The sequence below is a fragment of the Ochotona curzoniae genome, unplaced genomic scaffold (assembly GCF_017591425.1).
Source record: "Ochotona curzoniae isolate NIBS_2020 unplaced genomic scaffold, NIBS_Ocur_1.0 contig_832, whole genome shotgun sequence".
NCBI classification, from domain to species: domain Eukaryota; kingdom Metazoa; phylum Chordata; class Mammalia; order Lagomorpha; family Ochotonidae; genus Ochotona; species Ochotona curzoniae.
Window position 1 is genome coordinate 8,133,794 of NW_024466580.1, and position 23,176 is coordinate 8,156,969.

At 50.7% G+C, this 23,176-nt stretch overlaps 1 protein-coding gene across 4 annotated transcripts in view; it reads right to left on the minus strand.

The window, feature by feature from the left end:
- The window catches only part of ST3GAL4 (ST3 beta-galactoside alpha-2,3-sialyltransferase 4), a 43,205-nt gene extending 22,173 nt beyond the window's left edge, over positions 1 to 21,032 (minus strand). For 3 of the 4 annotated variants that reach the window (XM_040992689.1, XM_040992688.1, XM_040992687.1), the window contains exons 1-3: positions 20,853 to 21,032; positions 12,897 to 12,984; positions 11,832 to 11,901 (exon numbers count right to left, since the gene is read on the minus strand). In XM_040992689.1, coding sequence (XP_040848623.1) covers positions 11,832 to 11,901; positions 12,897 to 12,949 — 123 coding nt within the window. In that variant the 5' untranslated portion in view covers positions 12,950 to 12,984; positions 20,853 to 21,032. The remainder of the gene's footprint in view (positions 1 to 11,831; positions 11,902 to 12,896; positions 12,985 to 20,852) is intronic. The other variant, XM_040992690.1, reaches the window with a different exon arrangement.
- Between the last annotated feature and the right edge of the window lie 2,144 nt (positions 21,033 to 23,176).

Genomic DNA, 23,176 nt, shown 5'->3' on the forward strand with positions numbered 1-23,176 from the left:
AGTCATCTGGGTAGTGAACTAGTGGATGGTCTCTGTCTCCCCATCCCTCTAACTCTGCCTTTCAAACAAACAAATAAAACTTTTTTTTTTTAATTAGAAAGTCAGATATACAAAGAGGAGGAATCACAGAGAGGAAAATCTTTTGTCCGGTGATTCACTCCCCCAAGTGGTTGCAACAGCTGGAGCTGAGCCAATCTGAAGCCCGGAGCCAGGAGCTTCTTCTAGGTCTCCCATGCGGGTGCAAAATCCCAAGGCCCTGGGCCATCCTCGACTGCTTTCCCAGGCCACAAGCAGGGAGCTGGACGGGAAGCAGGGCCACCTTAGAACCGGCACATAAATGGGATCCCAGCACATGCAAGGCGAGGACTTCAGCTGCTGAGCTACCGTGTCAAGCCCAACACACAAAACGTTTTAAAAAAATCAATAAATAAAAAGACACAGGACACAAAAAAGACAATTCACAGATCAAATCCAAACACCCAACAGACATTTTAGTCTGAGGGAATGCAGACTAAAAGCAAATACTGTTTCACACCTGACCGACAGGAGTATCAAGTGTCACCACAAGCCAGTGCAGCATCTCACCCCTACCAACACCGCAGTTGCCTCCTAGGTATGGCTCAGAGCAAACTTGGGTTGTGTGGTACACCCCGTTTGAAGAAATCAAGTAAACACAGTTGACAGACAAATGCAAGGAACTGAAACACCAATGATAGCTGGAAAAAAAAAAACTAGGGGATAGTCACAGACTCCAAATTACACGGCTGAAGGAATTAATCTATGTAAACCTGAAAGCATGATGATAGTTTGTTAAGGTATTGCAAAAGGAAACATTAGCTACAGATCCAAAAGCAATCCTATGTACTATATGTGTATAAAGAGTGTATTTGCTCATGTGCATGACAGAAGAACAAAAGAGAGGCATATATATAACTTCAAGTTAGAATTATATTCTGGGTAGATGTGGAAAACAAAACAGGTTTTAGGATAAGTTTTTCATTCTATACTTGTAATGTTTTATTTCTTTTCTTTTTAATACTATTTAAAAGGTAGTTACACAGAAGAGAGAAGAGACAGAAAGAGATCTAGCTATTGGTATGGGGCCTGCATTTGGCATAGTAGAGATGCTTGTTGGGAGGCATGGCATGGTGGCTCAATGTCTCATCCACTCTTTGAATGCATTTGGATCCCATATGGGCACTAGTTCATGTTCCACTTTCCTTCCAGCTCCCTGCTTGTTGCCTGGGAAAGCAGTAGAGGACAGCCCAAAGCCTTGGGACCCTGCACCCACGTGGGAGACCTGGAAGAAGTTTCTGGCTCCTGGCTTCAGATCAGCTCAGCCCTGGCCATTCTGGCCACTTGGAGAATGAACCAGTGGATGGAATATCTTTCTTTCTGTCTCACCTTCTCTCTGTAAATCTAACTTTCCAATCAAAATAAATAACTTTCATTTCAAAAAACGGCCAACTTATGTTACTAAGAATAGGAAGTGAATTCTAATCAGTTGGTTATAATTTTTAAAAGTGACTAAATATCTTAAACTATTGCTAAAACTGACTTACTGTTCTGTCCTGAACTAAGATTGCCAAATCAGCACCAAATTCTTCGGTACATGTAACTTAAATTTGTGATAGTCTGTTTTTAAACTATTTTAAACCACTGATGTATTTGTGTTCAAGTTTGCTAATCAAACAAGTTTATAATTTAGTTTAATTTTTAACATGCGCTCTTGTCTCAATTTTATAGCAGGCATTCGACCTTTGGTTAAATGTTTTCTAAAAGTGTCGATAGTTTTCACTTGATATTGTCCCTGAGAGTGAGTAATCTGGTGGCTCAGAGTTACTGAATGTGCACATCACACTTAAAGAGCCAACTGCTGAAAAACAAAAAAGGGGCATGTTCTCCAGAGACACTTTATCTCCAACATTTTTAATGCTTACTGTTAAAAAATTACATTAAGGAGATTTTAACACTCCTGCTCACAAACATTTTTCTACATTTACATTCTCTAACATGGCCTTACAAATCTCTGTCTGGGTGAAACAGCTGAATAGTTGGTATTCTGGAACACTAATAACCCATGGCAAAGGTTATGTTCTTGTGTCTTCAGAGCTTCCTGGTGGATCCTCCCGAAAGCTACAGTTTTTCCCTACGGCTCCTCTGGCCTTGGAAGTGCAGCAGCTCCCTTGAATATAATGCTGCCCCTGCAGAAAATGGAACCTGCAGCGGAAGTTCCTCAAAGGGTGGGAGAACTTGACTTACAGGTAAGGATATTCATAAATGAAAACTGCTAAGCTAACATTCTTTTTGGTTCAAGCAACCAGAACAAATCTCTGACAGGTCACGACCTCAGAAAATCCCCCACCTTTTTAGAATGTTTGAGGAAAACTTTAAGCATATCCCATTAAGATAAATGACAGATTCTTAACTGCCCTGGACATTCGGAAAAAAAACTCCAGGGACTTGCAGCAGGACCTGAAAGCACCAATGACAACCTTTTAAAGGTGGCGTCATTGTCTTTTATCACAAACCCAGAAGGGATCCCATAGCAGAACATGAGGATAAAAGGAGGTATGTATTCCTGGTCCCAATGAGACTCGCAGGGGCTTCCCAAGTGCCTACACTGGAGAAGAAGCAGTGACGCTTCTCCAAGGATTGTCAGAAAGGACAGCTAAGGTCATATCCCACCTGCCAAGTACAGCACTGGATATCTGACTGCCCTCGAGGAACTTAGGGGTCAGCCACACGGCACTGAGGCAGCCAGTGTCCTCCACAGGCTCTGGTGACACATCAGATCAGCACCCAGGAAACCCAGGATGCTCCCATGGTAAAGAGAAGCCCTAATTCCCTTCTGAACATAGAAGAGTAACTTTCTCTGTTCTTGGCTCTAGCTTCGGCCCCCTTTCCTTTCTTGCAGTGACAACTGGGGTCTCTCAGGAGCCCCAAATCAATTCAGATGAAAACCACAAAAGTTTGGATAGCTCTCCTTGTCTGCTTAAGACGTTGGTTCTCCACTTGTCAATATAAGGCTCGTTAGAACTACAGAACCATTTGATTATCCTGAAGTGTATAAAGTTCTGTAAAAAATTCCCAGAATGCTATAAACTGCTAGGTTACTGTAAATCACAACTAACTTAAATTCTTTGCCCTCTATAACATGATTCATATAAGTTTTGTAACTATATTTTTGTTGTTGTGCTTCATGTGCTAGGCTACATGTCTTCCTGAGACTCTTAGGGTAAAGTATAATTGTTTTAGAGAATCTAACACTTGCCTGTTGCTAGCCTAGATGCAAAAAATGGCTTTAACCTTCCTAAAGTTCAAGTAAGTTCAAATGATTATGGGCTAAAATTCTATCCATTCTCCCAAAAGATTTTTCTTAATACAGAACTGACAATGCTAGGCAAGATGTGACTCCATGGAAACCTTGAAGTTAAACTTGTATTTAACTGTCCTATGTGATGGGTAAAGAGCCTGTGCCTTTTAACTGATCTAGCTTACAATTTTGTGCAGCTCAGGGAAGCATCATGTGTTCTATTGCCTTTATTGAGTTAATTGTTCATAAATCTTAAACTAAAGAGCCTGGGTCTAACGTTTACTCTGACAAAGATTTAAATCTAATGGGATAATAGGCAGTTAGGGTTTCTGGTCCCTGGTGAAATTATCTTTGTAAAATACAAAGTTTTGCTTCTCCTCATTTCTTACCCTGCTGAGGTCCATGCAGTAAGTGTGGAAGACACGAAGTTGTGAAGAGAACAGCTCCCCTGTTTGGCAGGGCCGGGCGGATGTCTCTCTGACCACCTTGATGTGGTTTTACCCCGTTTGCATGCACACTCAAGCACCCCACTAAGAATTCTATAATCTATTGGGACATTGTTGTTTGCCCCTGTGAGATGGTTTTTGCAACCGATTGGAGCTTGAGAGTTAATGTCACTGATAATGTCTTGGTGAGTGAGACTTTGACAATTTACATATTGGAGCACAATTAAGCACATGCCATTTCTGGACACCTTATTGGGTATTTAAACATTGCCTCAGAATCTGGCCCAGACATGTAGCACACCTTCTGGGAAAGGATAGGATAAATATCCTAAATATTAATGCAAGCTATGGGAGTAAGAGCTGAAACTGTTATAGCAACAAATATAGTTACTGTAATCTTAAAGGCTAGCCTGTCTTTGCAATTTCTTTGGAGCCACTTTCATAATTCTTAGCTAGAAAAATTAAGGATGCTTTTATTAAAGAAATATGCTTTTAATTATTGATTGTTCATGGGGTTGTAGAGCCTATAGTTGTAGGGGGAATTTAACATTCGAAACTTTTGTCTTGGAATTTTATGTCTTTTCCTTGTGACATTTTTTTCACATTAAATGATGGGTAAATTGTAGAAAATAGAAATGTGGTAGGAATGTATTACTGATTAGAAGGTAATCACATATGCTATGGCCTTGGAGTCCTGGCTGTCACTCCATGGCTACTACTGAAGAACGAACAATGGCTGGCTTTGAAGAATATGAATACATTATTTTGCAGAATTATCTTTAGGGGCACCTGCTTAGCCCTGAAGTACAGACAGAATGACCAAATGTCTGTGCATGCCCCCTTAGTCTTGGAGTAAAAATAGAACAATTAGTTGTTTGTGTAGAAGTTTGTAATGTGTCTGAGAAAATAAAAAAGGACAGCTTCTTGAGCTGTTGCAAGAGGGGCACCAAGTGTCGTGTCTTTCTTTATCCCCGACTCCACACACCCTTCCTGAGCTCCCTTCCCAAGCTCTCCCGAACTCTGCTGGAGCTGGTTGGTCTCCGGCATTACCCTTCCAATATCTCCCTAGCTTCATCCCTCAGACCTAGCTTACAAAACAAAGAAAGGGGATTTGTAGGAGGACAATTGATTGAAATCTGTAGAAAGATAATTAAAAAGGAGGTGGCCCTGCGCGCAATAGCGTAAAGCTTAAAGTCCTTGCCTTGAACGCAACAGGATCCCACATGGGTGCTGGTTCTGATCCCTGTGGCCCCACCTCCCATCCAGCTCCCTGCTTGTGGCCTGGGAAAGCAGTCAAGAACGGCCCAAAGTCTTGGGACCCTGTACCCACCTGGGACACCTGGGGGAAGCTCCGGGCTCCAGGCTTCAGATTGGCTCAGCTCCAGTTGTTGTGGCCACTTAGGAAGTGAACCATCGGATGGAAGATCTTCCTTTCTGTCTCTCCTCCTCTCTGTATATCTGCCTTTACAATAAAAATAAATAATAAATAAATTTATTTTTATAATAAATAAATTTATTTTTATAAATAAATAAATCATTTAAAAAAAGAGGATATTGGGAAACATTGCCAGTGTAGATCCATAGCCAGCTACAATAGGCTCTGGGAGCAGTTGATATGGAAATGCATAGGTAAGGAACTCCCTAATCCTCACATCCAGTTCACAAAACAGAGAGAGGTACTTCTAGACAGGGGTGCCGGAATTCCCATAGTCTCTAGTCTACCCCCTCTTACGGTTGATAAGCAAATTCCTTAAGCCTGTATGCCTACCTGACCTTCAGTCTTTTCAAGTCTGATGCTGTTAACAGAATTTGGCTGTTGATCATCAATCAATAGTCCATATACCAAGTCCATTGCTCCCAGATGGTGAACACCCTTATATAGATTTTTGTACTACTCAACTTTTTAAACTAGTGAATGTGGTACATGTGCAACTAAAAAGTGATGAAAACAAGAGAAGAAGAAGGAAAAATGAGGGATATAGACTAGAGTCTCACACACCGGGAACTGGATTCAAAATCAGGCATCAGATGGGTAAGTATGGCCAAGCCAGTTCTGAAGGTCTCAGCTTTTCCGTTGATTACTGAGAAACGTGGCACTATCAGGACAGGTGTCTGATCCAAGGGCTTAGCCACCAGTAGGCATTCCTGTATCCCCTGTCAGGGTGCCTGGGTGCAAGACACAACTCCTCCAAATCAAGCTTCCGGTTAGTGCACAGCTTTGAAGGTGCCAGCTCCAGTACGCGGTTCCCTTCACCCACGTGGGAAACCTACATTGAGCTCCTGGGTCCTAGGTTTGGTCCACTTCAGTTCCAGCCATGGTGGGCTTTGAGAAGTGAACCAGAGACAGGAGCTTTGTCTTTCCATGTGCTTTACAGATAAGTAAATAAAAATGAAAATCAACACAATCCATATGCTGGATGCTGAGTGATAATAACTCCAGATATTATCAGAGAAGTGAAAGCAGCTGATCTCAAATGTCAGAACACAAACCACCTGGCCCTCTCATAGACACGCACTTGTGGACTTCCTTGAGTTCCCATCACACAGCATGCACGTTGGGTTCATCAACCTGGCCAAGGGGCCCAGCTCCGGTTGTTGCGGTCACTTGGGGAGTGAATCATCGGACAGAAGATATTTCTCTCTGTCTCTTCTCCTCTCTGTATATATCTGACTTTGCAATAAAAATAAAGAAATCGTTAAAAAAAAAAAAAAAAAAGAACAAAAACCCTGGCCAGGTAGGTGAGTGGAGCTGCCCGACTCTCCCTCTGCCTACACATCTCAGTGCAAGGCTGGGTCCATCCCTAAGGCGGTTCTTTTTCCTAAGTTACACACAAGCTTTGTACAGACAAGCAGCAACACCACCATTTAGAGCAGTTTGGTCTCCTCTCTACTTCACAAACAGCCTCAGGCCAAGATCTGGGTGTGTCCAGAATGGGGGCTTGCCAGAATTACCCCTGAAGAAGCAAGCAGAGCCAGCTAACATGTATTTACCCTTCTATGCTTCAATTCCCCATGCTCACAAGGATGTCCTTGTCATATACAGGTGTGGTGTCTATGGAATGGCCTCTGCCACCTATGGTCAGCCATACCTACTTTTTAATTCTCAGGAAATTTCCCAGCACTCCCAAGTGAAGTCATCCAGCGGGCTTTCCCCATGTGTGCAATCACCAAGGGTGTCTCCTTTCTTCCCCCACTTGCTCCTCAGAATGGTGGCTCTACCATGATACCTGTCCCGTCCCAATAAAAGCTTCAGATTGCAAGGCCTCCAAGGACAATGGTGAGAATGGGCATTGAACTAGAAGCCCACAGGGAACTCACGCCTAGGAGGGGCAGATACATGGCAAACAAGATGATGCTACCATTATACATCCTGTTTGGACAACAGCACAGGGCAGTGGGCAGAGAGATGGGGCTACCCCTTGGTGACCACATGGCTCTGACCATCCTTCGTAGCAGATGGCAGACATATGAAGGGAGAGGATGGCAGCCTGAGAGGAGCATAAAGGCCTCCTGTTTGTCACGGACAGATTGAGTGATATGATTGCTGAAGGAGGTACCACAATGATTGTGGGTGGTGCTGCACATTACCAGCCACCTCTCACCTGGGAGCCTGGATCTTGGTCTAGGTGTCATAAACAGCAAAGAAGAGGGAGTGACACAGAGAAACCTTCAATCTTTCCACTGATTCACTCCACAAATGGTCCAGGAAGTGGGTCTGGGCCAGGCCTAAGCTAGAAGCCAGGGAATTCTGTTCAGTTTAATACCAAGCTGGACTGGAATCACAGTAGCCAGGACCCTGACATGGACTGCAGTGATCACTAGCAGTGGCTTCATCTACTGTGCCAGATAAAGGCCTGGATTTATTTTAATACATGCTATGGGATGCAGGCATCTAGCCTAATGGTTAAGATGCCTGTATCCCATATCAGAGTGCTTAGGTCAGATACGTAGCTCCAGCTACTGATCTCAGCTTTCTGCTGTGGCAAACTGTGAGGCAGCAGCTGCCATCCTTTGGAGAAACCTGAGTTGAGTTCCCAGCTCCAACCCAGCACACCCCAGTCCTGGCTGCTGTGGGCATTTGAGGGGTGATCCAGCAGATGGGAGCTCTTTCTGTCTCTCGGCTTCTTGAATAAATAGTGAGTAATTAAATAAAATGATCCCTAGAATGATGAGCATTTGGCACAGTGATGAAGATGTCACCTGGGGAATGGCATCCAGCACAGCAGCATAGCAGGTTTAGTCACTGCCTGCAACATGGGCATCTCATAGGGGCACCAGTTCAAGCCTTAGCTAGTCTACCTAGCAAGTGCCACTGATTTAGAGGCACCTGGGAAAACAGTGAAAGATGGCCCAACTACTTGGGTCCCAGCCACCCTTTTGGGAGACCCAGATGAACTTCCTGATTCCTGGTTTTGGTCTTGTCCTACCCTAGCTGTTGGGCCATTGGGAAGTGAACCAATGGGTAGAAGATTTCTCTGTCTCACCATCACTCTGCAACTCTGCCTTTCTATTAAATAAATAAATCTTTAAAGTAAAAATGTTCTCAGTTCCAGCTTCCTGCAAGTATACAGCCTGAGAAGTGGTAGTGTTACCCACATGGGAGACCCGGGCTGAGTTCCAGGCTCCTGGCTCTGGCATGGCCCAGTCCTCGCTGTTGTGGGCATTTGGGCAGTGAACCAGAGAATGGAAAATTTACCTATCTTGTTTTTACTTTGTCTCTCTTGCCTCCACATGTGCACTGCCTTTCAAATAAAAAACATAATAATACAAATTGTAAAAGCCACAAATATCACTGGCAGCATTCTGCAGCTTCTGTATATAATCTTGTTTCATTTTTAAACTGTTTTATGTGGCAATAAAGAAAAATACTACTTACAGACGAGCACTGCTTCCTCCTACCTAGAGAGAACTGGGAAGATCAAAGAGCTACAAAACGAAAAACTGAAATACCATTCCTTCACCTCTCATCCAGAACACAACCCAAGCCTGACCAGCCCACCCAGCCCTGCTGGATGACAAGAGGTCCCACTGGAAAATTCCCCAGGACAACACTCTGACTCCCTCTCTTCCTTGGGGCAGCACCTCCCAGAGCCAGTGCCCAGGTCCTTGGCCTGTTTCACCTAACCCAGTCATCCCAACGGGGTCTGCCACAGATCCTCATGGCCAGGGCCAGCGTTCTCTGCCATGCACCTGCTGCCCATAGGTGGTCTCTCAAAACCCAAGGCAGTAGACACTCTCAAAGCCCTTCTGCTAGGCTGTGCAAGGAGCTGGGATGCCCATAGAAGTGGTACCCCATGTAGGCTGGCTAGCAGCTGCAATGCAGAATCTCTGGGAGCAGCAAGGATCCCAGTATAGCAGGCTCTCTCGGTCGCCCCTAGTTTTACCCCACTTCCCAAATACCTGGTCAGCATGGAGCTGGGTGGGTGAGTCAGCAACAAGGCTGTTTCTGGGTACTGGAAAGGGAGGGTTAGCTGCCCAGTTCCCAAGTGGAGCTCAGTCGAGGGACAGGAGCTAAGTGCGCCAGAACTGGAAAAGGCTGGGTCCAAGAGGGATATAGTGGCTGTTGGAGTGAGATCTGAGGGTGGAGACCCTGGGAAAAAAGTGAAGAAAAGGCAAGCCCTCCTCTTCCTGCAGCAGCCTGCCATGGCGGAACAGAGAAGGAGATACGAAGGTCTTCTGAGGTGGCCTCCTATCACCAAGACTTTAAAAGCTGTCAGGTGTAGGAAGGAACTTATAAAACGCTGTGGGAAAATGGAAACTACAATCTAACTGCCATAGGCATTTGATGCAACTGCTAAGTTGTTGCCTGGGTTTGAGTCCTTGTTCCTCTGCTTCTGATCTAGTTTCCTGATGATGCACATCCTGGGAGACAGCAGGTGATGGCTCAGGTATTTGGGTCCCTGTCACACACATGGGGGACAGGGGTCCACATTGAGTTCTGGCGTGCTCGTTTGGGATGGCTGTTATGAGGAGTAAATCAGCAAACAGGAATCTCTCTTTCTACTTCTCAAATAAAATGAAAACAAGTAAATAGACAAAAATATTTTAAAGGTTAATTAAAAACCTGGAATTCATGCATAATGTTTTCATCACACTCGTTGTCTGTAAATTTCTTAAAGTTCCCACACAGGCCTGGGTCTCAATATTTTATGCATCCAAATGCACTTATCTTTTAACTTCAGGTTATGGACAAAATTTCTGATGTCCCCTCATCTATGACACTCTCCTTAAAGTAAAAGAAGGCGGTGAGGAAAGGAAGGGGTTGGGTGGTGGCTACCGTTGTTGTAGGCGCTGCTGGGGAAGATCCACCTCTGCAGCTTCTGAGTAATGGCCCCCCCACTGGGTAAGCTGGGGGGGGGGGGATGCTGAGAAGGCCTGGCTGATGCTCAAATGGTCAGAGATAACTGAAGCTGCCTCTGGCCCAAGGGTTTGGCCAGCCCCGGCAGGAGGCAAATATGCAGGTGAGGAGTGCTCACAGCCATTGCCTTACCCCTAGAATGCACAGGGAGTCCCTTGCCAAGGCAGTGACCACTTGCAATAACATTGCTCCCTGGTCAGTAACCTGTACACCCTCCTCTGTGCACAAACACTTGCCCCTACTCAGAACCAAAGACACATGGCAGCCCCAGCACACACACACACACACATTCAGCTCTCTTCCTTCTTCCCATCTCCCCTCCCCACCTCACATACAGCTTCTGGGGTCTCCGGGGACCCCTCAGCCAGGACGTCCTCTTCCTCCATTGCTGGCAGCGGCATGGGCAAGAGGGCACTGCAGCTGCAGGATCCTGCCTCCCCTCCACCCCTGTGGGATCCAACTTGAGCCCTGGCTCTGACTGAGTTTGTTTGTCAGGCTGCAGGTCCCTGGAGACCTCGACCAGGGAGCTTGGAGCTGCAAGAGGCCTGGGGAGTGGCTTACACCAGCCCTCTGGGGAAACTGTAGGGCTTTAAAAGTTGGATAGAGAGAAGCCCCAAGCTCCCTGCCCTCTGGTGGGTCAAGCCAGCCCCCAGGAAAAGAATCCAGCTCCTGTCATGCTCAGAGGGTCCCTGAGGTTTGAGGCTGCAGGACAGCAGACAGGAGGACACTTGGCAGAGGCCCTGGACAGGAACCCCAGCCACACAGATGGGCCCAACAAGGCTGAGAGTGTCCTGGGCGGTGGCTAGGGAGAGGACATACACCCAGCCAGGGTGCCCAACCACCCAGCCAAGGACATTCCCTTCCCCATTCCCAAAGGACTCACAGTCACCATCCTCTGTGCCTGATTCAGTCTCCGAACCCGGGTCTACTCCCAGTCACAGGGATGGACCTCTTTATCCACTAAGCAGCCACCTCCAGGAAACTCTTCTCCAGCTCACCTGCCAGCCAGCCCAGACTTTCAGCACTCATGCCCTGAGGCTTCAACAATTTCAGAATCATCATAGCACCCAGACCTGGGGGAAGGGATGAGTGGCCTAGCCACAGGCCAGCAAGGGCCTGGGGACTGAGATTCTAGAATCCCGGGTTTGTTCAGCAGGTCTGGGCAGTTTCCACTCTCTCCCATACTCACTCACTCTCTCTCTCTCTCTCTCTCTCTCTCTCTCTCACACACACACACACACACACCCCAGAGCAACAACCCAGAGTTCCATGGAACAGCCCAAGGCCAGAGACCCAAATCCAAGAAACTGGTGCCAACATTCAAGCCCTCCAATCCCAGAACCCCAGTTCTCTGTCACCTGTGCAGCCCCCAGCCCATGCGCCAGATCATCCGTGCCTCTTGCACCCTGTGTCTTGCGGACCCTTTGTTCTCAAGCAGAAGAGCATGGCTGATCATCCACAGCAGACTGCAGATAAGCATGACCCCTGAGGGCCCCTGCAACCAGTCAGCGCCAGAAAAAGACGCTGGAGAAACCCAAGCACAGAAAGCGGCAGACTCTGCCAAAACCCAGGAAAGTAACAGCCAGAGTGGGTGGACCCAACGGAAGGCAGGAGACACCACAGGCCCGACCAATCTTCAGCCTGGGAGAAGCAGAAAGGGTCAGGGCTTCCTCACCCAGCCACGGGGCACACCCAGGCCTTGTCAGCTCACCTGGCCTTGCTGGACCGTCAGCCCAGCTGTTCTGGAAGGAGAACACTTTCCTCTTGCTCTATTTGGACAGCTGCAGGGGTCGTGAGGATGAGAGGAGAAGGCGGATCACTGGGGGCCCTGGAGGGCAGGCTGGCTGCCAGTGCTGGGAAAAGGGCTGGGGGCTGGCCCGCTGGGCGCTGTGCCATGGGGTGGCCCAGAAGGGAACAGGAGCCCAAGGGCAAGGCAGGAAAATGACGTCTGCTTATATGGAATTTGCTCAGTTAAAGGTGAGGCCAAGAACTGACCTCTGAAGCCCAGCCTCAATCCTGAGAATGCCTTACTCCCAAACAGGTCCCACAGCCCTCTCCTGGGCTCCCCCAGGCCGGGTGGGAAGGGAAGGACCCAGGAGAGAAAGTCAGCCCTCACAAGCCCTCCGACTCCTGCCCTTTCCCTCTTGGGAGGCAGGATGTAGAACTGTGAGGTCCAGCCCAACTCTCCTCCCTGGAGTCTCTCTGGCTCTCTCTTTCCAGTCATTCCATCTTGGTATCTCCAGGTCCCCATCTCCACCCCCTTCTGCTGCCTGCCCACCCCGGGTTATGTAAGGGGCCTGAGAACACACAGAGGGAGCTTTGTTGTCAAACCAAATCCATACGGAGCCGACTCGGCCAAGGCAGCTGTTCCCCATTCCCTCTGCCTTGGCGGGACTGAGGCTCCGGGCAGGAAGCCCCTACATGCCTCCATTTGGGAGTTGGGGGACAAATACTGTCCCTAAGCCCCAGGCAGCTGAATGGGTGGCCAGGGACCAGTCATTACTGCAGGGGGTGGGAGGATGGGAGAATGGGAATCACAGCAAGGGACCAACTGGTCCTGAGGCAAACACAGCCACAATACAAAGCCAGGGTCACAGTTATCAGAGAGGCATGCTCCAGGCCAGGGGCATTACCAGGCCCAGATGCAGGGAGAGTGCACCCCGGATTTGCTCTTTCACACACCTCCCCCATGTCCACATTCCCCTGCATGCTTCCAGGCATGTGCGTGGACACACCCACGCACCAGCCCAGGCACAGCAGGACATCATGTGCTCACCTGCAAAGGGTCTGAGCAGAAAGAGCCTCTCCACTCTGGCCGGCTGCCTCCATCCTAGCAGGCACCACCGTGGGAAAGAGCTCCAACTCTGCAACAAGGAGGGTAGAGGGCGGCAGGTCAGAGGCCAGGGAAACCCTGTCCAGGAGGACAAGATCCTGACTGCATGCCCCAAACGATGTTCATCAAGGCAAGAGAAGGCCCAGGGAGTGGGGCTTAGCATCACAGTGTGTGAAAGCTCAGCTCACACCATCCCGCCACCAACCCAACTGCAGAAGGCTTCCAGCGTTCACAGTCCCCTTGAGCTCTAAATGCAGGCCCTCTCCTGAGTACTCCTGGCCCTCCTGGAAGCCTAACCCAGCCACCCTCTGTGCTGGGACCTGGGGGTGGGATGAAAGAGAAGCACAAGGAGATGGGGAGAAAAGAAGGCAAAAGTGAAGCAAGTAGGGAGGTCGGAGCAAGTGTGCAAACCCTACAGGGGAAACAGAGAAAGAGCAAGACAGGATGGAAGGAAGGAAGCAGGGAAGCACCAAGGAGAACAAAAGGAGGAAGGACAGTGAGTCTGAGAGACAGGTCCCTGTCACAACTCCATCAGCACATGCCACTCCCTAGTCCTTGCCCCAGGCTTGGTCCGCTGGACACAGTCTGGTCCATCTAGTTGGACATTTACAGCCCACCCAGTCCTAAGGTTCAGCATATCCCCAGGAGAATCTTGATTTCTAAGTTCTAAATCTTGAGGTCTGCAGAACAGGTAGGATGAAGGAGAAATGCATGGGGTGGCATGGAGGGACATAGAGAACCAGGGTCATTCCTGAGGCTTAGCTCAGTGAGGCAAGGGGCCCCTGCCCCCTCACCTGGTGAGAGAGAGACATTGTGTCACTATACAAATAAGTAAATTTCTGAGTTTCCACTTCCTCATTTGTTGAAGGAATTAAATGTGGAGCAGCTAGTGCATATCAGGGCAATGAACCAGTCAGCCATGAGTCCTGCCCTCTTGTGGAATGAGGATCAGTCAACCTCTGACGTCTCTTCAGCTTGAAAGCCACCTATCTCATGGATGTATCACAGGCCTGTGATTGGCGTAGATGCTGTGATGTGTACCTCAATTAACAGATGTGACGACAGAACCAGTCACATCTGAGACCTGACCAAGATCACATGACCAGGGACTGCGCAGAGAGGACGTGAGCACAGTTCCAGGAGCCCCTGCTGCCCAGCCAACTGTCCTTTGGCCCCTGCGCCCAGAGTCCCACTCTGGAGTTGCAGTTGGCATGACATAGTATGAGCATCCACACACTGAGTTTAGTTGGGATGCGACCTCATCAAGAGCCACTCATTTCTCAGAAAAAAACCAAGTTAACAGCTGTGGGCTTGTAAAGAAGTTAGGATAGCCTTTTATCTACCTTTTCTCTACCGCTAGGAACACAGCCTCCTGGCCCCACACTGACACCCAGGGGCACCACCCCATAGCCACCTGCCTCTGCTACAGCTTGCACCCCACCAAGCTCCACTCTGGATTCATCTTGGGCACACGATCTCCTCCACATCATCGGAGCCAGATCTAGGAGGAGTGAACACTGTGACGTAGGAGTGCAGTATAGAGGGCAATGCTGGGCGTGCTGGGCGGATTATCAGAACAAGGGCATGAGCTGATGATGCTGATGGATACTCACAAGGTCAAAGGTCACTGCCATCAGTGGGGTAACTGCAAGGAAGTGACCTGACCCTGGGAATTTTTGCCACATGGGAGCTTGCAAGACCCTCTTAAAGCCAAGGAACCGGCCAATAAGTAGAAGTGGAGTTCCCTGGGTTGAAGCAAATGAGGGTTAAGCTTCCTCCTGAGCCCTCCTCCCACCAGGTGGGGCTCCCACCACTGGGCTGCCTCTCTTGGACTCTGAATAAGCAGCAGACTACTAGAGGGGCAGGAGGTAAGGTGAGGACCAGCCTGTGCAGTGAGCTGCAGGTACCTGAGAAGAGGTGACGGGTGTAGAGATGAGAGCAGTTGTCCCTGGGATGGCGGAAGGGGGAGTGCCCTCTCCGGGGACAGGGAGACTCCTTTCTGAGGTGACAGCACAAGGCAGGGCCCAGGCTCTTTTCTGGCAAATAGTTCACCTAGCAGAAGGAAAATTCTTCTCCCTCTGTCCTGGGAAAAGGAGCAATCAGAGTAGAGGCACGTTAAAGACCAAACTGGAAAACTGGGACCTGTGGTGTCGGTATCCCATATGGGTACCAGTTTTGAGTTCCAGCTGCTCCACTTCCAATCCTGCTCCCTACTAAGGAGCCTGAAAAAGCAGTGGAGGATGGCTCAAGGTCTTGGGCCCCTGCATGCAACTGGGAGACGTGGAGGTAGCTTCTGATTCCTGGCTTCCAAACTGTCAAGCTATGACAAGTGTGGCCATTTGGGGAGTACCTCAATGGACAGCACATTTCTGTCTCTCCCCCACCTCTCTGTAACTCTGCTAAAGCATATAAAGAAATTCTTTAAAAAAAAAATACTGGAACTATGTTTTTACTCATTCATCAAATGGTTACTGAGCACTTATTTGCTAGTCATCATTAATATGCCAGGGAACAAGATAGACAGGTTCCTAGAACTTAAGAGTGAAAGTTTAAGAGCTGGGACAGGTGTTTTCGCCTAGGAGTTTGATGTCAGCGTTCACACTGGCATGCCTGGTTTGACTCCCAGCTCTGGCTTCCATTTAGTTTCCTGGGAAGCAGCAGACTCAAGTGGCTGGGTTTTGCCACCCACACACAGGAAACCTAGACAGAGTTCCTGACTCCCAACCTCAGCCCCTGGTCATTTAAGGCATCTGAGGACTTAAAAAGTAACTGGAGGCGCCTTCTTTTTCCCTCTCATAAAAAATAAAAATAATAATAAAATTCTAAAATCTCAGGAAGAACACACCTTAGTAAAAATGGCCAAACCCATTCCCCACCACAAACACAGAGCAGTCCATGGCTGCAGTAGGTTCTTCTGGACTGTCCCTATCCAGGTTACTGTCTGGGCTCCTGAGGTTTGCAGACAGGCATCAGAGGACCCTGCCACACTCCCCCTGCCCATCCTGTGCAATCAGGCTCAGCAGTCGGCACTGTTAAAAGGTCCCGGCGGCGTGGCCTAGCAGCTAAAGTTCTCACTTAGAACATGCCCGGGATCCCATATGGGCACCGGTTCATGTCCTGGTAGCCCTGCTTCCCATCCAGCTCCCTGCTTGTGGCCTGGGAAAACAGTAGAGGACAGCCCAAAGCTTGGGACCCTGCATCCACATGGGAGACCCAGAAGAGCTCCTGGCTTCGGATGGGTAAAGCTCCGGTCATTGTGGTCACTTGAGGAGTGAATGATTGGACAGAAGATCTTCCTCTCTGTGTCTCTTCCTCTCTCTCTCTCTCTCTATATATATATATATCTGACTTTGCAACAAAATACTATTAGAACGGGCACAAGGCCCAGAGCAGTGGCTTAGCTGGCTAAATTCTCACCTTGCAAGTGCCAGGATCCCATACGGGTACTGGTTCATGTCCCGGCCGCTCCACTTCCCTTCCAGCTCCATGCCTGTGACCTTGCCTAGGACCCTGCACTCACATAGGAGACCTGGAAGAAGCCCCTGGCTTCTGACTTTGGATCGGCTTAGCTCTGACCAATGCAGACATTTGGAGAAAGAATCAGTGGATGGAAGATCTTTGTCTCTGTCTCTGCTTCTTTTCATAAATCTGATCTGCCTTTCCAATAAAAATAAATAAATCGTTTTAAAATAATTAACTTTTTAAAAGAAATATGCACATTCTGCTTTTTATGAAGACAAAATATACAACTGCTCCATCTCTGGTTTGGAGTCAATTGCCCAAGACCAAATGAAACCGCTTCTTCCTCACAGGCGTGGAACCCCTAGGGCCCCTTCCCCTCCATGCCCGGCAGAAGTCAGGTGTGCCCCTGCTTCCTTCCTGCCAGGTAACCTCTTTCTCACAACCAGTAAAGGAAATGAGGAACCCACTGCAGGGCACAAAGGCAGGAGCACCCACCATGCTGGGCAGACATTCAGGCTTTGCAGAAGCCCCTCCGACCTTTTGCCAGCCCAGCATGGGATGGTACCACGGCAGCAAAGGTGCAGGATCTAGGCATGCCAGGTGCGACGCCCAAGTGACCACCTTGGCTGGGATCCTTATGCGCGGATCCCGGCAGGGCCCCGCCCATTCCCCACGTGTCGCCCTGCCTGCGGTTGCTGGAGGAGGCCTCACAGCCCTGTGGGCGGCCAGGAGCCGCATTTCCAAAGGAATAGGAGCCTGCACACAGGCGGGCCAGATGGAAGCAATTACCGGCGGGAAAGCGGGAGAAGTGGGGGCTGGGAGGGGCCGGCAGGGAAAGAGGGAAGGACGGACCGGGAAAACCTTGTTCTACCCAGCTCAACGCCTCGGCTAGAGGACAGTGGGAGAGAACCGGGTGCACAGCAGCACACAGAGGATCAGCTTTAGGCTCTACCGCCTTTGTCACTGACACGCTGTGGCCTGGCACAAGCCCCTTCACACTTCTGCATCCAGGCCTCCCCTGGCTCCTATCAGGAGGGGCTGAGTGAGAGCAGCTCAGGGGAGCCGTCAAGAACTGGACTGCAAAGTGCAGGTTCTGGCTACAGGCCTGGATCCCAGGCCCAGCTCAGTTCCCAGCTGCTTATGAGCTGTGTGACCTTGGCCAAGTAGCTTAATCTTTCTGAGCCGGTTTCTCTTCATTTACAAATGAGCTTAATAACACAGTTGTGTGAGGCTCACATGAGGTAAATGCAAGTGTCTAGCACTTTAAGTTTAGTGGACCAGACTCTTCATAAATGCTTGATTGATCAATGGTAACTTGGTGTGATTTGCTAAGTCCCTTTTTAGTACAACAGAAGTTCAGCCACAGCGCAGCAGGCAGAGGAACCAGGGCAGGTTGTGAGCATCACCGCTGGCCTTTAAACTCTGATCCCAGAGGACAGTCTAGACCCAAGGAAGAAAAGCAGTGCCTCCCACACTGCAGGCAGGACTCTTCTAGTTGCCTGCCTCCAAACGAAAGCAAGATCCTGGCGTCTCCCACCGATCCCCACACATGATACTGAACTAAGCTGCAGGCAGGAAAAGAGACTTTATCCAATGCCAAGTGTGCCGGGGCTGCAGCCAGGCCTCCCCCCTTGCCCCAGACCTAGCCTGACCCCACCTCCAGTCAGTCCAAGTAGCACCAGCACCCAGGGCTGCAGAGTCTGCAACGATCCTGTTCCACATAGCAGTTTGGGCAGCGGGGTGGGAAGACAGGAGGCTGTGGTTTGGCTGTTGGGCTCCTAGTCCCAGGTGAGTGACTGGCCAAGACAAAACCATAGTTCTGGATAATCACACCCTCCTGAAAAACAACAACTCAAGTTGAGCCTTCTACTGGGTTCAAGGTCAATGGGAAGTCGCAGGGTACCAGGCTGGGCCCTGGGTGCCCTGTGCTGGATGTGACAGTTAACCACTTCCTCCCCTCCACCCACCCCCAGGGTGAATGTAGTGGCAATGAGGGTGAAGGACTGCAGTGACTCTAGAGCCAGGGGTGCCCTTAGGACATTTGTGCAGGAAGGAGAAGCAAAGGAGAGGGGAACTCCAGGCAATGGCTACCCAAAAGCAGCCTGCCTGAGCCATTTCCCCCATGGAGACTCCAGGCTTCCAAGCAAGGGCAAAGATGACAAACAGCAGGAGCTATGCCACTGACACTCACTCATTTCCAGGAAATGGCTAACACAGGGCAGCAAATTCTGGTGCCCAGGGCAATCCCTGCCCATTACCTTACTGGCCTGCTCTCTGCAATCCAAGGTCTATCTTGGAGGGCCAAGAGTGGGGCTGGACTCCAGAAGCTTACTGGGTCACAATCAGCAATCTTGATTTTCAAAAATTCCAAGAGGTGCAAGCTCTCTATGCATGCCCCGCAGACTCCCTGTGCCTTCTCACTCCCTGGCAGCATGCCCCACCTGGTTCGTCAGAGATGGAACACTCCCTTTCCTGCAACTGGCAAGCCACTCGGAGAGGAGTTCGCAATGCCACTGGGACAAGATCTGGGGTGGCTGCGCCACAGGGATCCTGAGGTGGCACCTAAGACAAGGGTGGATGCCAGGCCAGTGTGGGGTCACTTCAGAGTAAGCATCACCCTGCTCACCCTGCTAGCCTGCCCTCTCCATGGGGGCTGGTCTCCAGGACTTGTGACCACCCTAGAAAGGAGCAGGTTGCTGATTCTATGCAGAAATACATAGTCTCAAAAGCTTGGTGGGGGCCCAGGGGAGTGGGGCTCCAGCACAGAGCCCATGGCAATGTTTCTGAGGAGTTGGGAATGAGTCACGGCTTGGGGCAGGGAGCGGGGTGAGGGAAGGAAGGGAGGGCAGCCCAGAAGGCGCCGCGGGCTTCCTGGGCCCTCATACTTGGGGAAGGCAGTAGCAGCCTGCTCCCAAGCCACAGATGCCCGCTCAGCTCAAGCCCTAGCAGGGGATTTGAACTCTCACACTCCCTCCATCCATACCCTCTCCTAGCCTCAGCTGTCACTTTGCAGCCAAGGGCCCAATGAACAGCCTAAGATCTCCCACCCAGCACAGGGCATCCTCTGTGGACAGATGCGTATGCAGCAGGGCAAGAAACAGGTCAGAGAATCCTGGGCTGCCCCGGCCACCTGCGCCTGGGCAAAAAGTGGCCCCAGACCAGCTAGCAGCAATGCCAAGACTTTCTAATCCCCAAACTGCTGGTGCCTCCCAGGCAAGCTCTCCAGGGCAGCTCTGGGGAGCCAGAGTGTGGGAGAATATTACTGAATGCAAACATTTAACCGGCTTCTTCCTCTGTGCCAACACCTTTCAGAGCACTTAACACTTAACAACTCATTTCAAACCTGCCTTGCAGATGTCAGGGCCTGGGCCAGGAGGAGGCAAGAGCTTGGGGTTGGGGGAGGAAAGAGGGCAGAAGGGTTGGTCCCATATAGCTCAGGAGATCATGGCATGGGTCTGTGCCTCTTGTGACAACCTGGCCCCTGGTATGACCATTTCCAAGGTTCCACAAGAGTACGTCAACCTGAACTTGGTTTCCATGCTGTGCCTCCCTCCAGCGGCGGAAAGCACCGGCTTGGAAGCCCGTGGAGGGTGCCAGCCTGTGGGTGGCCATGAGGTCAGACAGGGCACAGCTGGGCCCCTGAATGCTGCCTGTGTTACCCCCCACCCCCAGCTGTCTGTGCCAAGCCCTTGGGACCCAGGCTGGAGAAGAAAAGCAGCAGCAGGGGACAGATTTAGGGGACTGTCCCTCAGGCTAGCATGGAGAGGGCAGTGCTGGCAGACATGTTGGCAGCTCTGGGCTGGCCAGGACCTCAGTGCCAGCAGGAGCCCCAGGCATCCCGCTGAGACTAAGGTGCCGGGCACCCAACACCAGCCAAGTGCCTCTGAACGCTGTCCCTTACAGCTATCCACCACACAGGCAGCTCAGCTGAAAACGCGGCGGCCTGGGCCCAAAGACTCACACAAGGTGGTCCTGGTGCCCAGGCACAGCCAGCCCCCGCTGCTACTCTTGACCTTTGGGCTTCAGGGACCTTGCAACGCTTGCACAGGCATGCCCTGCAAAACCCATTACCGCCAGCAAGGAGGGCTCACGTGTGCCGCACTCCATGGGGTAGTGGTGAGAGCAGCCAGCGACCCGGGTTCAGAGGATGCCTCTCCAGCCCAGGCACAGGGTGGGGACAGAAACTTTCCGAAGAGGACTGTCCTGCCCGCGGACTCCAAAGGAGCAAAGGGAACCCAGCTTCCCGCGAAAACCTGGTCCAGGGAAAGTGACCCCAGAAGCTGCTCTGCGGGACTGGGGCCGCCCCACCCCAGCCTGAGCCGCGGCGCGCCCACGTGCCGGGTCCGACACCGCCCCGAGCGGCGGCGCAAGGCTGGGGCCGAGCGGCTCCCCGTCCTCCTCCCGGGGGCCCAGGCGCCTCGGTCGCGGCGTACTCACCCAGGCGGGTGGAGCGGGGCGGGGCAGGACAGTTCAGTGCACAGCTCCGATCCGCTAGGCGCACCGACCCGCGGCGCAGCGCTGGCGCAACCGCTCCGCTCCGCCGGGTCCCTGTCCCGGGCGCGGAGCCGGCCTGGGAGGGGGCAAGTCCGCCTGCGAGGGAAGCGGGGGCCGGGGCCCGGGCCCGGGCGGGGGGCGGGGAAGGGGCCGGACACGCTTGCGCACACGGCCGGGGAGCCGACTCCCGGAGCGGCGGGGAGGAGGAGGAGGAGGAAGGGCGGGGTAGAAGAGGAGGAAGGGCGGGGGTGAAGCTGCTCGCGGGTGGGCGGGACGCCCGCCGCAGGCTCGGGAAGGTGCGGACGCTTCGGAGGCTCGGGGTGAGAAAAGCGGCGGGCGGTGGAAGGGGAGCCGGTTGGGGTGAGAGGAGAGCCGGGGTGGGCGCTGCTAGCGAGTGGCGCCGGGATGCATGTGCCCAGCGCAGCCTCCCTTACTCTCCCGGGAACAATGAGACCCAAGAAAGGATTCCCTGCGTTCCCACGCCCTGACCTGCATCCTGGCCTCCCTGGGGAAACCAAGGCAGGGAGGAGGGAGGGGCCCTGCTCCCGGAGCGGTCCTTCTGATCCTACACGCACCTCCAGCCCAGCCCACATCGGCCACCGCCTAGCTGCTCCTTCCCCACTCACTTCCTTTGCAGACCTCTGGTTTCCAGACCTTGGTACAGGCGTCTCCCCGAAGGTCTCCCCTGGAAGAGCCCATCAGATCCCTGGCACTGGCAACCTCCCTGAAAACTTGGGTGCTGAACAATCGGAAAAATAGGCTGAGGTCACCAAGCTAGACCAGCTACCCCACCCCCACCCAGGTTATAGCTTTCATAGATCAACCTGGGACCCTCGTATGAACAGCAGAGTGCTGGGGCATCCTGTGTTCTAAGGAAGATGACAGTGGTAGTCCCCCTGGGGAGTCGATGTTTCAGCTGCAGAAGACTCACAGTGGATTCCATTGAAGAATAAGGCAGAGCAGGATGTGACTAAGTGCAGAGTGAGTAACGAACAGTAAGTGCAAGGAGGGTCAGAAAAGTGGCCACAGTGGGCTGGAACTGGAGCTGGGGGCTTATCTGTTAAAAACCCATTACTCAACCAATGCCAAGGGGAGGAGCCCACCTCCAGTCACTCCTGGCAAGGCTTCAGGCATCTTGCTTGGTTTGCATGGTGTCTTTGATTTTTTTTCAGTCAAGCATTCATTGAACAAATACTTCTTGCGGATCATGTTTGGGCCTTGGCCTAAGCTGGCATAAAGGACACAATGACCAAATCCTTAATCTGGGCGAACCAAGAGGAAGAGGGGGAGCACCCTGTCTCACACCTAGGACACAGGTTCTGAGAGAGTAAGCAGTGGCCCCAGGGGACTCCGAGAGTCTGGTGAAGCTGACCTGTAGGAGGACATTGTGACCCTATAGGGTCACTGAGCACAGGATTGCAGTTGATTGGATAATATTTGCATGAGAACAACCGAATGGCTACCTTTTGTATCCCTGATTGGATATCATTTGTATAAGAACAGTTGAGTGGACAGTATGTGTGTGAGAACACTTGGTGGAATATACAACACAAAAGGAGTTCCAAACAAGAGTATGGAAACAGTCGATGGGTTTTGTTGCTAAGCTCAATACCTCCTCTCTTAACCCACATAACCCTCAGTGTATAAAGTTTGATGCCACTAATAAACTTCGGCTTTGGCCATCAGTCAGGGTCCCCACATGTTACTGTCGGCTCCATGCACCAAGTCCATCACTGCAGAACAGCGACACTGACCCAAGAATCAGCTCGGGCTTTCAACTTGGCCAATTCTTAAATGAACTGGATCTTAACACACTTTGCAATTCTTGCTAAGAAACTTTTCAGAAAGTTGAAATTAAAAACCAGCTATTGGGTCCAGAAGTATTGTACTGCAGCCAGTTAAATCACCACCATCAATGCTGGCATCCATATTAGATTACTAGAGTTCTGGCTGCTCCCCTTCCCGTGTAGCTCCCTGCTAATGTGCCTGGGAAGGCAAGAAAACATGGTCTATCCACATGGGAGATCAGGTGTGGAGTTCCTGAGTCCTGTTTTCAGTCTGGGTCCTTATAGCCATTGGGGAAGTGAACCAGCAGATGGAAGACCTCCCTCTCTCTCTCTCTCTTCTTGCTCCATCTTTTTTTTTAAAGATTTATTATTATTATTATTGTTATTTTATTGGAAAGGCGGATAAACAGAGAGGAGAGACAGAGAGGAAGATCTTCCATCCAATGGTTCACTCCCCAAGTGGCCACAACGACTAGAGCT